Source organism: Diorhabda carinulata, chromosome 5 (assembly GCF_026250575.1).
Source record: "Diorhabda carinulata isolate Delta chromosome 5, icDioCari1.1, whole genome shotgun sequence".
Taxonomy (NCBI): domain Eukaryota; kingdom Metazoa; phylum Arthropoda; class Insecta; order Coleoptera; family Chrysomelidae; genus Diorhabda; species Diorhabda carinulata.
The window spans coordinates 14,205,150-14,218,311 of record NC_079464.1 but is presented as its reverse complement, the minus strand read 5'-3'; the positions used below and the strand labels follow the sequence as shown (position 1 = coordinate 14,218,311).

Sequence of the window (13,162 nt, the reverse complement as noted above, 5' to 3'; positions counted from 1 at the left end):
TTCTTTGGTTCCTTGCAGAAAAATCAAGAGCTGTTGATAATTTCAGCGATGTTCTAGGTACCACTAACTTTATAAAATGACTACATAGACTAGGTGGGTTAGGACATAAAGCGTAAAATACTTTTTTCTCAATGTCAAGCTCTAACTCAACATTAATGTCATTTTCGCCTAGGTTAAGATTAACTGCACTTGCACAGGTTTTTGTTCTTGCGTACAATACTTTTGTTCTTAACTTGATGGAGCAGTATTTATACCAAGTTACAAGCTAAAGCATAGTCAATGGTTTTACTTTGCAAGTACTTAGAAACATTGGAAGTGACCAAAAACACATTTACTAAAAGAAAAGACGTAAACAAGTTATCAAATTTGGACAATTGACATAAAATTTACTGCATTTTCACAAATTTTGAAAAATTTGAATTATTTTATGCTGTATTTGGTGAAAGAAAACAGAACTACCATGCTTGAATCCTTTATTAACTAAAGCGTGTTTTTAATTTCGATTATGCTGATTTTATCTTCATTTAAGGTGCCTCTATGTATTGCTAAGGAATGTTAATAACGAGTATGAAGATTTCGCAATCTGAAAAAAAAAATAATTAAAATATAATATTTTGAGGATTGGATTTCCAACAATTCAAGTACAGAACATGAATTTTCATTTTGTTATTTTTTAGTAAAACGAAAAAAAATTATTTCCAAGTAACTAGAAAGACTATAACGGTCTCAAAGTATCTTGGGAGTGCCTATGCATTCTAAACGAACTAGACAGTAATAACCTTTGGTGTATGAGGAAATGAAATAGCTACTAAACTAGTGAAGAAACATCTTTCTGATACCCCAAACCGTTTCGTAGAATCAGCACTGATACAATATAAAAAGAAGGCAAGACTGGAATCATTATTTTAATATTTTTGAAAATATTTGATTGTATATACGTACCATCATAAACAGTGGATAATTTAAACTTCCTTGTGGAAGAGCATCCAAAGTTAACGGTTTTTGACATCTCTTCAGTATTATCAAGATGCTTTTTCTTGTTGTTAGATTAATTTTATACCATTTGGAATTATATACGGCTTCTGCCATGGATTCGCTCTTTAAAATTATCATTACCATGTTAATCAACACATATTCCAATATCTCATATCAGCGATATAGCTATTACGTTAAAGATTTTGATTATATCAATAAAAACCATGAAAATTGTAAGTAGAACTCTCAATTAAGGGACTAATAACTAAGAACGTTTTGTCATACGAATCCTCTTTGAGTTTTTTATAGATTTGGAAGAATAATCTTTCTATGGCTATCAACGTGCATTACACCAACATCTTCGACTTGTTGGTCGTCCAAAATCGGCTGTTAGTATAAACTGATATTGCAAGATCGTCATGTGAGATACCGTGAGATTGAGGCATACTTAGGCATTAATTCCCTTCGCATAAACTTAATATCACATGAACATTTGGTTGTCAAAAATATTAGTGTATTGGATATCGCATAATTTAACATTCGCTCTAACAAAGCTTGTGTCGGTTGGTGGAACAAATGTGATTCGAAAAACCTCTATAACATCATGACAGGTGTTAAATAATCGATTGTAGGAGTGTTTCAAGACGAGCCAAATTCAACAAAAGTTGTTCGCTGTTGAGAATTGATCAAATTGACAGCTGAACCGACCTATCCCAACCTTGACCCTATCCTTACCTCACACTATTTAGTTTTATATAAAGTCAAAGCTGGTAACCATGTTCATGTTAATTTTAATTTAGTTGAGTTGGCAGGCGATAAGCACTTTTCATATGTTCAAGTGACAGTAAAAGTGAAATGAAATGGTGACAGGAAAACGCTGAACGGTTAATTCTGAATGGTACGTCAGCAATTGTTTACCAAAAGTATTCTATATCACGACAATACGAGCTCTCAAGCTTCACCTCACAAAAAAACGATTTCGAACAGTCAAAACAACGAATTGATGAGTCATCCTCCGTACAGTCCTTGCTTGGCACCCAATGATTTCCTCTTATTTCCGCAGATCAAAAATAAATTGCGAGGCCAACGTTTTTTTTGCACCTGAAGAAGCAGTTGATATGCATGCAAAAGTGAATATTTTGAGAAACAATAAAGCCGTATCCAACTATAAAATTTGTTTTTATTTGTCTATTTCTTTTGTAGCAACCCTCGTATTAGTAACTAGATTTAAATAGTTTTTTTTTAATTTTCTGAGAAATTCCACAGTGATGTTAAAAATGTAATGATATACAAAACTAGTAAAGTTTAAAGCGATTTCTGTTATTAATAAAAGAAAAAACACACATACATCAGACATAATTATTTGTCCAGCATGGCAATGCATGAATAAAGACGCTATCCATCCCACCAAGTGTAAAACCGATCCTACTGGTTTATTCTGAAAAAAGTCCAGGACACATTAAGATAGTTTGATTTCTAATTATTGATGGACTAAAAAAACTTGCAGACTTTGTTTTGATGCAGTTTTAAATCAGTAATCACTACTTATAAAACAGATTTTACAAATACTTCAATAACATAATGTTCATTCTTTGACACCTAAAACCTTTTTATCTCTTATCAGATAGGATCTTAAGACTAGAAAAACGTTTGTTATCCGATGGTTGCTACTTAAGTATTGAGATATGACAACACTGGTGTGAATATGTCAAACATGACATTGTTGTCATAGAGTTTGACATTCATAATGGTGAACGAATTCGTATTGTTTACAGATACATTCATTGTTTGCCAAAAGTGATAAAAAAAATCAGGGAAACCAATCACGACAATGCGAGCTCTAAATCAGTTCAAACAAAAACATTCTAAACAGTCTAAATATCAAATTGGAATCCAATGTTTTCTTCTTTTTTCCCCTCATCAAAAATAAATTGTGAGGTGAACGTTTTACTACACCCGAAGAAACGATTGATGCGTTCAAACCACATATTTTGGAGGTACTTCAATCGATAACATCCAATTATAAATGTTTGTGTTTGTTTATCTGTCGCAAAATTCAAGTAGCAACCATCGTAGTCTATATAAGGGCCTTATCGTACTAGTGGATTGTGAGCGTATTCAAAGCGGAGCGAGCGCGCAACGAGATCGATGCGAATAGAAGCGTGGACGCCATTTTCTACTGTGTACTTATTTACCACGAGCCTTTCTTCATGTGACTGATAATCTTAAATGTGTGTCTTCATGTTTTAAGTTAGTTTGTATCAGATGCAGCAACTCATAAAATGTAGGTCTGGACATTCACGTATTTTTTTTGGATTATTTTTTATTCGTTTGCAAAACAATACAAAGTAGTCGCTCCCTTCCATTCGATTAATTGATAATGGGTCCTTCTAAATTCGTTTTCGTCTCCGGAATCTTCGCAGTAGAAAAGTCAAACTCTTTGGAATGTGTTTTGCGCTACAAACACGTGACGAAAACGTTGCGTTTCTGCGACGTCCTCGCGGCGTGTTCGCGACACAATCGTTGCGCACTCGCTCCGCTCTGCAGTCGCTCGCAAACCGCTAGTATGATAAGACTACAAAAAAAGTGTGAATATCACTACAGGTTGTAGAAATTTCAACTTAACATTAATAATATTGGAATAAGTGCATACCCTGTTCATGATTTGATTTGCAACAGAAGCACATACCAAAGCAAACGATAAAGATCCAGCGCCTACACAAATCTTTGTTAATCTTTTTGCTTCTTCTAGAATTCTAAAACAAAGACCAAAAAAGTAATAAACCGTGTAGTCATGATCGGTTTAATTAGAGCTACTATATTTCCAATCCACATCGTGTACTCGTTTAGGAATTTTGGAAATTGTCTGCTCAATTTAAGTCCCACAACTTGGTATATTAATCTAATAAACTCGTGTACGCAAAATTAATAGCAGATGTCAGAAGTTACAGTGGATCGGACGCGGACTCAGACCACATATTGCTGGTGATAAGACTAAAAGATGAAATGCAATGACCACAAATCTAAAAAACAAATAAGCATTGCAGGATATCGATTTGGAGTGGATGGAGATTGAGAAAACAACGAAGGATTTAACACAGCAAGAACTAAGGCGATTGGAGGAGAAGACATAAAAAGAATGGTTTGATGAAGACTGCAAAGGAACATTAGAAGGAAGACACTAATCAAATTAGAGAACGTTGAAAGACTCAAAGAACAAATTAAAACAGGAGTACGTACAAGTGAAGAAAAATGTGCAGACAGAATTTATAACGGCACTGAACAGAAATATTACAGAAATTTAACTCATAGGAGGAAAAAAAAGAAAAACTGGACAGATAGAAAGTTTGAAGAAATGGAGACGTTGAATGAACCTATCTCGGTAGAGGAAACACCATCGAAAGCAGAAGTAGAGTAAGTAATAAATAATGGAATAAGTCAATAATTTATAGGAGTAACACTTAGTTAGATGTGGAATACAAAGTCCTTGCTGGAATCATGAGGAACAGATTCAATAAGTAGAAAATATTTGTTCCAACTTTTAGAATATGTAAGAAAATAATACATTTGGTAAAAATGACAATAAAAATGAAGTAGTCGTCAAAGGAAGGATAATTTTGTAACAAAAACAGGTTTACAGAAAGGAGATCCATTATCAACAATGCTCTTCATCCTTTTACAAGAAAGGATCCCGAGATATAGTTGTTTCCGAACCCAGGGGATGATTAACAACAACAAAAGATGAATCCTTGCCTACGCAGATGTCTTTTACTTGCAAGTAGAACGAAAATGGTTCCAGAAAAATGTTTCTTGTCTTCGAAAAAGAACGAAAGAATAAGGAGTGGACTGCACATAAAAGACCAAACATTTAGAGATGGAAAGAGATTTGAATAAGTTTAACCAATTAAAACTGTCGACAGAGACAGGTGAAAACAGGAAAATCGACAAATGATTGGCGAGAGGAAACGAAACGTTTTAAGCTCTAGGAGAATTACTAAAAAGATATTTCAGGATCCACCAAGTTACGCATTGACGAGGTAGTTATACATCCGTTAGTTTTGGACTATGAATAAGAAAGAAGAAGAATGAATATATTGGAGAGAAAGGATTATCGGAGCAAGCAGCAAAACGAGTAGAGGTGAAGAGCTAACTCACTCTATAGTCATGGTGAGAAGGGATATTTGGTTAGAGCAATGGATACAAGAATGGATAAAGATAGTTGAGTTAATAGATCTTTATTAAAGGGAAAACGAGGGAAGAAGAAAAATGAATAGAATCCATGTAGAGAAGATATAGAAAGAATAGAAATAGAGAACTGGCCATGAACAAAAAGAAATGGTCTGTTTATTGATCTTGAATCTATACTATAAAACTAGCATTCAATCTATCATCAATTTACTTACATTATCATTGATTGGTGATCTTGTATCCACATGTTCAATTTAGTATCTTGTTCTTCTTGGGCTTTAATGTGGATAATTTCCAGAAACCTGGTTTTCAATGAACTAATCTGCAAAGATGCGTACAACGCAACTTCGCAAATAAGGTAATTCACAGCGCCGCCTTGGAATAAATCGAAAATATTGTAGAAAAGAAAAATTTGGTATGTTATGACGACTTACCGCATACACAAGTGACGAATATCATTATAAACTGAACAACAAAGATGGCGTAATCTATAAATTGATTTGTTTGAAATGGTAACCAAATTGGATATATAGTAATACAAAGGAAGTTCGATTCACTTTCTTTATCAATATCTAAACATTTTTTAGATTCGAAATAACAAGCGATGGTGTAAAAAACTGCTCCCCCGCCACAATAAGCGGATGATGCTATCGATAATGTATTATAAAGTTTGATAGTTTTTCCAAGTTTTGATGGTTTTTTGAACGTTTTGAAATCTGAAAGTTTCTCGAAAACGTTGGTCCATTCTTTCGAATAGAAAGGTACTAAAGTGCTCAGTATAGTCATTGCTGATATGCTTATTCCTATTGAAACATTCTCAGCAATTGGTACGTCTAATTCTTCTGAAACGAAAATTAATAAGGAAATAGAAAATATTTGAATTTTTTTGCGATAATGAGATGAAGATCAAAAATTAGATTTGAAAATTGAAAATTGTTTTATTATAAATATTTCATGTTTATTCTAAAATAACAAAGAAAAACCTGTTAATCGGCGAATAAGTTTATTATTTTATCAGTGTATAATATAATCTATTTATTGAGAAAATATAATTAATTAAAAACAATTTTACACAAAATTAAGTTAAAATCGATACAGTTAATTCTAGACCAGATGAGACTGAAAAAGCTTAAAATATTCAGAAAATCTATTTTTTTGAACAAATTTATTGGAAAGAAACCAATCATTGACGGATGTACATCTGGAAGAATAATTTTTTATCAAATCGGAATACGAAAAGTCAATTATTGACACATTGGACACATTTATCCCGGAAAAGCCAATTTTTATATAAATTGAACGCGGAAAACCGAATTGTTGATCAAATAAAAGATAAAAATCCTAGTTTTCACCAAACTGAATCCAGAAAATCAATTTTTGACCAAATGACACTGAAAATGCAACAAATATTTAGAAAATTTTTTGACCAATGTAGATCTGGAAAATTGATTTTTACCGAATCGGAATAAGAAAAGTCAATTATTGAGCAATGTACATAAATTAGACTAGCTGTTAACACATGTATCCCGGAAAGCCAATTTTTTATTAAATTGAACTCGGAAAAACTAATCGTAGATCAAATAAAAGATGAAAATCCTATTTTTTAACAAACAGAATTCAGAAAATCAATTTTTGACCTAATGAGACTGAAAAAGAGAATTTTATCACCAAATTCCACTCAGAAACGTCAATTCCAAACCAAGCTAAACCCAAAACAACGAAATCGTATCAAATTATTATGTACAAATACAATTTTTGACTTGGAAAATCCAAACTTATTGAAAGCGTGTAAAAGCATGTTTTCTTTTTTGAACCATATTTTTCACCATTTCTGAAATTACTTCGTCGTATACACAAACTTGATCGTGTCTTAATTTTTGAAAATATACAGGGATGTCAATTAATTGTGTATGGCTGGCTTTTGCGACCGTTGTTCATTGCTTGAATGTTTCTTAAGTTAATAGGGGAAAATAGCTATTGATACCTAGTTTCGTGAACTCGATTGGCATCTTCAGAAGTTGCTTGTTTCTACGACTGAACATAATCAAAGAAATAGTGAACAAATAAAAGAAGAAATGAAATGATAATAAAGTGGATTATGCAATAAATATTTTACTTACTTTTCTTGACCACAATTAGATGAACAAAAGTGGCGATGGGTACAACAATGAGTATAGATAATTTCAAAGTACCCAGTAAAAATAATCTTAAAATTGATTGTTTTCCATGGTAGACTAAAAAGAAAGATAAAATCGCTTTTGTTGCGGAAAACGGTACGCTTTTATCAATTTTCTTCATGTTTCACTCAAGACAACAAAATTAAAATTATTAAGAAAGAGTAAACGGTAAACAAGTATGTTTAAATTTGTAATGAGTTATTCTGAAAATTGAAGGAAAAGGTTTTTTTTGCACGTAAACAAATAAATTTTTAACTGAGTCTTTCTTACAAAGTATCTTCATTTTTTATATCAAATATGAAACTTCTATAATACCAGGTGCTTAAGAGATACGAAAAAATTTTACTATAAAGTACCATGTACACTAAATTAAAATTCGTAATGTTAAACATGGATTTTATCATCGATTTGTAGCCTTATTCGTTTTATATAGTGAAATTTTATGATTTTATTTTATAGGTTTGCACTTGTGCAATTGATTTTTATTTCAAATATTTTTTACAACTTTAACTTGTCTAATTTCATCGATTTATACTGAATACACTGTTGTATACTACCACTACACCAACACTTACAATTACACTGACTAACGCGCGTTTCGTTAACAAACAGTGTAATTGTGAGAGTGTTGGTGTAGTGGTAGTGTACAACAGTGTATTCAGTATGAATTTCAACAACGGTTCCAGAGATTCCAATTTAATCTAAATGATTTATTTATCTTTCCTCGTGTTTTTACAACGGAATTAGTATGATTACTAAATATAAATATAATAATGGAGTAGACAACTTTAACTTCCTTAAATGTGACTCTAGCCACTTCAATGTTGACAGTTGACAGTTTCACTTCGATGACACAAACACATCTACAGAGATTCCGTCAACATCTAGTAGAGATATATATATATTTCATCTGCATACAATTCAATAAATATTAATAATTGTCCTGAAGGTACAATCAACATTACTTTTTGCAAATAATTAATAAATTAATATTGATATTGTAAATATCACTAAGTACATTATATTGTTCAATAAATAAAGTGTTTATAATTCTCTATTATTTATTTTCTTTCCTCAGTGTAATTGAAAAAGTTTTGGATATTATGCGTCGTCTAAAAAATGTTGTGTGCTGAAATACCACTTTGTTGGACTCGTGTGTTGCTCGCCTCGCTTCGCTCGCTTTGCAATTTTCAGACTCGTCGAATAAAGTAGTACTTTCAATCCTTGTCATAGAAATAACTATTACAGCTTTAACTTGTCTAATTTCATCGATTTATACTGAATACACTGTTGTACACTACCACTACATTAACACTTACAATTACACTGACTAACGCGCGTTTTGTTAACAAAGGTAAACTGTCATACGTCAGACAGTATAATTGTGACTGTTGGTGTAGTTTTGTTGTAAACAGTGTATTGAGTATGAATATAACGAACGGTTCCAGAAATTCTAATTTAATCTCAATGATTTATCTATATTTCTTCTTGTTTTTACAACTGAATTAGTAAGATTACTAAATATAACGTTTCAATGAGGATACTGTATGTCATAATAGTACATGTGTTTTTATATCTTAGATAATTACTATCTACATGATATTTCAAAAAATGTGACCTTCTAGTATAGTTAGACGGCTGGAAAATAACTAGAAGTCAGTGTAAAGTTTACGCCATCCGTCATGAAGATAAAGGGTTTTCAAAAATACTGGCAGCACTGTAATAATATTTTTTACGTATATGTCTGTCCAGTTAGTCACAGCGCGTTTCTCTGAGCTCTAAGCTCTTGTTGGACTTGAGCACCAGTGAGGACAAGATGTTTCAGCTATATGGTGACAATGAATCTTTCATTTCGGATGTGCATCTTTTTTTTCTGGAACCGCGTCTTCGATTAAAGTTATCAGTCTCTTGGTAACGGTAAACTCTAGTCCTCAAAACTTCTATTCCAATTTTTAATAAAAAGAACCTGAAAACACTTTTTTATGAAAATTTATATCCTTCATATCGTTTGCTATTGATTTTATATAATACTTCTGACAGTAGATTAATATTAACAAATTACGTCACTTAATATATATATAATATAAACAATAAAAACGCCATTTTATTTATGGAATCAGACCACTATAATGGAAATTTATTCTTCGTTAAATTGTATCGTCCAAAGCAGTATCTACTATCGAATATCATCGACAGTCTCCTGAAACCCATAAATAATTCCGGCAAAACAATAACTGCCAACTCCACTATTGGATTTTCATAACTTAACCGGTTTTCCATTCCTCTTTGTAACGATATTGCCGATATAAAGAAACAATAACCGGTTGATGGTATTTGATATTTTATTTAATACACATCATATCAAGCGTAAAATTATGCTTTCTCTAGAGAAAATCATGTTTTACATTCACAGACTTTGATATAGTCTTTCCCTATACTCATCTTTAATATTGGTAAAATAAATTTAACCATCAAACAATTGAGGTAACAAACAGTCAAAGAAAGATATAATGAAAAGTTGATTTTTCCATCTCTTCGTGTTTTCTCACGTATAATACCAATTAGATCGCCCCATGCCCTTTAGATCTTTCGCTTCCCATACAATGGTCTTTCATTCTTTTTACCTATTGTAATATTTATATCTTCTTCTTCATCATCTGTTTCATATTCAACCATTTGCTTTCTTTTGGTGTATGATAAATTTAATTCTAGATTACCAGTTTGTAATAACAAACTGCTCTTGCTTTTTTGACAGTAGTTGTTTTTTTGTTCCAAGACTTCCTTGAATCAATCCCTCTCAACTACAAGGGCCGAAAGTTGAATTTTTGGCACTGCAGATCATGAGTCCTCAAGGGTCACAAATTGAAATCTTAGTTCTATTAATCATAAAGCCTGTAAAAATCCTTTTTACTGAAAAGTCATTCTTTCCTTAAACCTCCTTCGTATTAGGGATGCAAATCATACATCGATGGATCTAAAGCAGCAGACAGAACTGGAATAGGAATGTACGGGCCCAGAAACAAGCACTCTGGAAACCTGGGAAGCACCAAGCATTTTTCAAGCAGAAGCACTTTCCAAAATATCGAAGTTCTAATATTGATGCTTTATAAGAAACGAAGCTCTAACATCGATGTTTGTTTTATATGAGTGGAGTTCCATCATCGATGTTTCACTTTTCAAAATATGGAAGTTCTAACATCGGAGTTTTATACCAGCAAAGTTCTAGCATTGATATTTCAAACTATCTAAGTTCTAACATGGATGCTTTATAAGAAACGAGGTTCTAACATCGATGTTTGTTTTATATGAGTGAAGTTTTATCTGCGATGTTTCACATTCCAAACTATCGAAGTTATAACATCGATGTCTTATATGAGCGAAGCTCTAGCATCGATCTTTCAAACTATCGAAGTTCTAACATGGATGCTTAATAATAAACGAAGTTCTAACATCGATGTTTGTTTTATATGAGTGAAGTTTTATCTGCGATGTTTCACATTTCAAACTATCGAAGTTCTAACATCGATGTTTTATACGAGCGAAGTTCTAGCATCGATCTTTCAAACTATCGAAGTTCTAACATCGATGTTTTATATGAACGACGTTGCATCCCTACCTCGTATATAGATTATGGAAATCCATTATAATATTAACATAAAATACATCTCATTTAAATTACCCTGACAATGAAATCTGTATAAATAAGTTGTTAACAAGAACGATCTGTCCCTTTCACTTACGAACATACGGTATACAAAAAACATACGATTTAAATTTTGTACTCGAAAAACACAGCCTGCTCCCAACTGTCACCCAAATAAAACGCGGTCGGTATTTTGAGATCTTCTGGATGTTCAATGGTAAAATAAATATTTAGATGATAGCAAAATGTAAATTAGTGGAAATAGTGAATTCCTAACAATGTTCTGTTAATTTTATGAACTGATCTATTAATTATTATCATTAAACAAATATAATGGGATAATTTGGAAATATGTTATATGGAAACTAGTCTTAGTAAGCTGTAAAGAAAAATTCGTTCAATATCGACGACTTCGAGGACATACAACAATGTTAAATTAACGTTTGCAGATGACAATTGGTTATTATTAAAATTTACGTGATGTAGAAAGGTCCTCAAGTTATTTTAATGATCCCGACCTCACGTGGCAATCCTGCCAGGATGACAAGTTCATGAAATATAAAAACCAAACCAAACAAACACTTTTTCACCAAGACAATTCACTAGTCGATGGCAACAATAATTAAATTAAATGGGAGGCCTCGAAAAACCACAACCCCTGAAGATATGACTCAGAGATACAGCTCAGATCAATGAATGTAGCGATTTGATTTCAAGTATTTCGACAGTGAAAAGAAAATTTGGAAAAACTGGAAAGGTGACGGTTAAGAAACCTCTTTTGACAAGTCAAAATTAAATTACGAGATTGTAGTAGACTGAAGAATATAAAAATTGGACGCATGAAGAGTAGGAGAGAATTTTATGGAATTATGAGTCAAAATTTGAGGTTTTGGGAATTCTATGCGCAGGTCAAAGGAATAATTTTTGCTAGATCCATGATCCAAGACACGGTGGAGGAGTGGTGATGGTTTGGAGGAAGAAAGACATTTAAATCCATGGCGAAATTTTTGCTTGGTTAAAAAGTTGAATCCAAAGATGTTTAAAATGCAGTGCGAACATTTTTTGCATCTAATCTCAAAAAATGGTTCTACTAAGGTTTCAAACAGCTGGCTAAGAATTGAGAATACGATTGATTCTACTTCAAATACTGAGGCTTTCTGTTTGAATGATTGTTTAATACACAGAATACACAGAGAACTGTCATTATTCATACCTACCCTCTTAACATAGCGTCACCTGTTTTGAATCACTTGTTTAGCCATGTTCCAAAAGTACAACAGTCAGCTGGAAAGGTTATGGCTTCAGTATTTTGGAATGCCCATGGAATGGAAATGGAAACTATCTCCAAAAGGGAGAGACAAGTGACAGCGGATACTACATAGAGTTGTTGGATCGTTTGAATGCCAAAATCAAGGAAAAACGGCCTCAAAAACTACTATTTCACCAAGACAATGCCCCGATTCACAAGTCGATGGCAACAATGATTAAATTGAACGAGCGGCCTCGAAAAACCACAACTCCTGAAGATAAACATATTGTATAGATCAGTAAACGTGATCGATGACTCATAGGCTCAGAGATACAGCGGAGATCAATGAATCTAGGGATTTTATTTCAAGTATTTTGACAGTGAAAAGAAAAATGAGAAAATTAGAGAAAAATGACAGTTCAGGAACCTTTTTTGAGATGTTAAAATTAAGTTACGAGATTGTAGATGGCTTAAGAAGATAAAAATTGGAAGCACGAAGAATAGGAGTTATGGAATTATGAGTCAAAATTTGATGTTTTGGGAATTCTATGCGCAGGTCAAAGGAATAATTGTTGCTAGATCCATGATCCAAGACACGGTGAAGGATTGGTGATGGTTTGAATGAAGGAAGACATTTAAATCGTTGGCGAAATTCTTGCTTGGTAAACAGTTGAATCCAAAGATGTTTAATGTGCAGTGCGACAATATTTTGCATCTAATCCCAAAGTATGGTTCTACTAAGGTCTCAAACAGCTTGCTAAAAATTGAGAATACGATTGGTTCTACTTCAAATACTGAGGCTTTCTTTTTGAACGATTGTTTTATACACAAAATAAACACTAAGAACTGTTATTATTCATACCCTTTTTACATAGCGTCGTTTTGATTTTAATTTAAATTTTTTTAAATCTATTAGACATTTTTTGTGTT

At 32.5% G+C, this 13,162-nt stretch overlaps 1 protein-coding gene across 1 annotated transcript; it reads right to left on the bottom strand.

Moving 5' to 3' along the window:
* Positions 1-459: 459 nt before the first annotated feature.
* LOC130894521 (odorant receptor 22c-like) lies at positions 460-7,461 on the bottom strand. The gene is made up of 8 exons (XM_057801402.1): positions 7,284-7,461; positions 5,721-6,005; positions 5,598-5,651; positions 5,379-5,538; positions 3,629-3,731; positions 2,324-2,413; positions 943-1,098; positions 460-583 (listed from the first exon to the last, which is right to left on the bottom strand). The coding sequence occupies exons 1-8, from the start codon at positions 7,459-7,461 to the stop codon at positions 536-538; spliced, it is 1,074 nt and encodes a 357-aa protein (XP_057657385.1). The 3' UTR covers positions 460-535.
* Between the last annotated feature and the right edge of the window lie 5,701 nt (positions 7,462-13,162).

Excerpts from the sequence above, each read along its gene's own strand:
- LOC130894521 (XM_057801402.1), bottom strand. The coding sequence starts at position 7,461 with ATGAAGAAAATTGATAAAAGCGTACCGTTTTCCGCAACAAAAGCGATT. Across the intron at positions 5,652-5,720 it reads TTTAGATATTGATAAAGAAA|ATTACGCCATCTTTGTTGTT; the intron begins GTGAATCGAACT and ends ATCAATTTATAG. Across the intron at positions 584-942 it reads ATTATCCACTGTTTATGATG|ATTGCGAAATCTTCATACTC; the intron begins GTACGTATATAC and ends TTTTTTTTTCAG.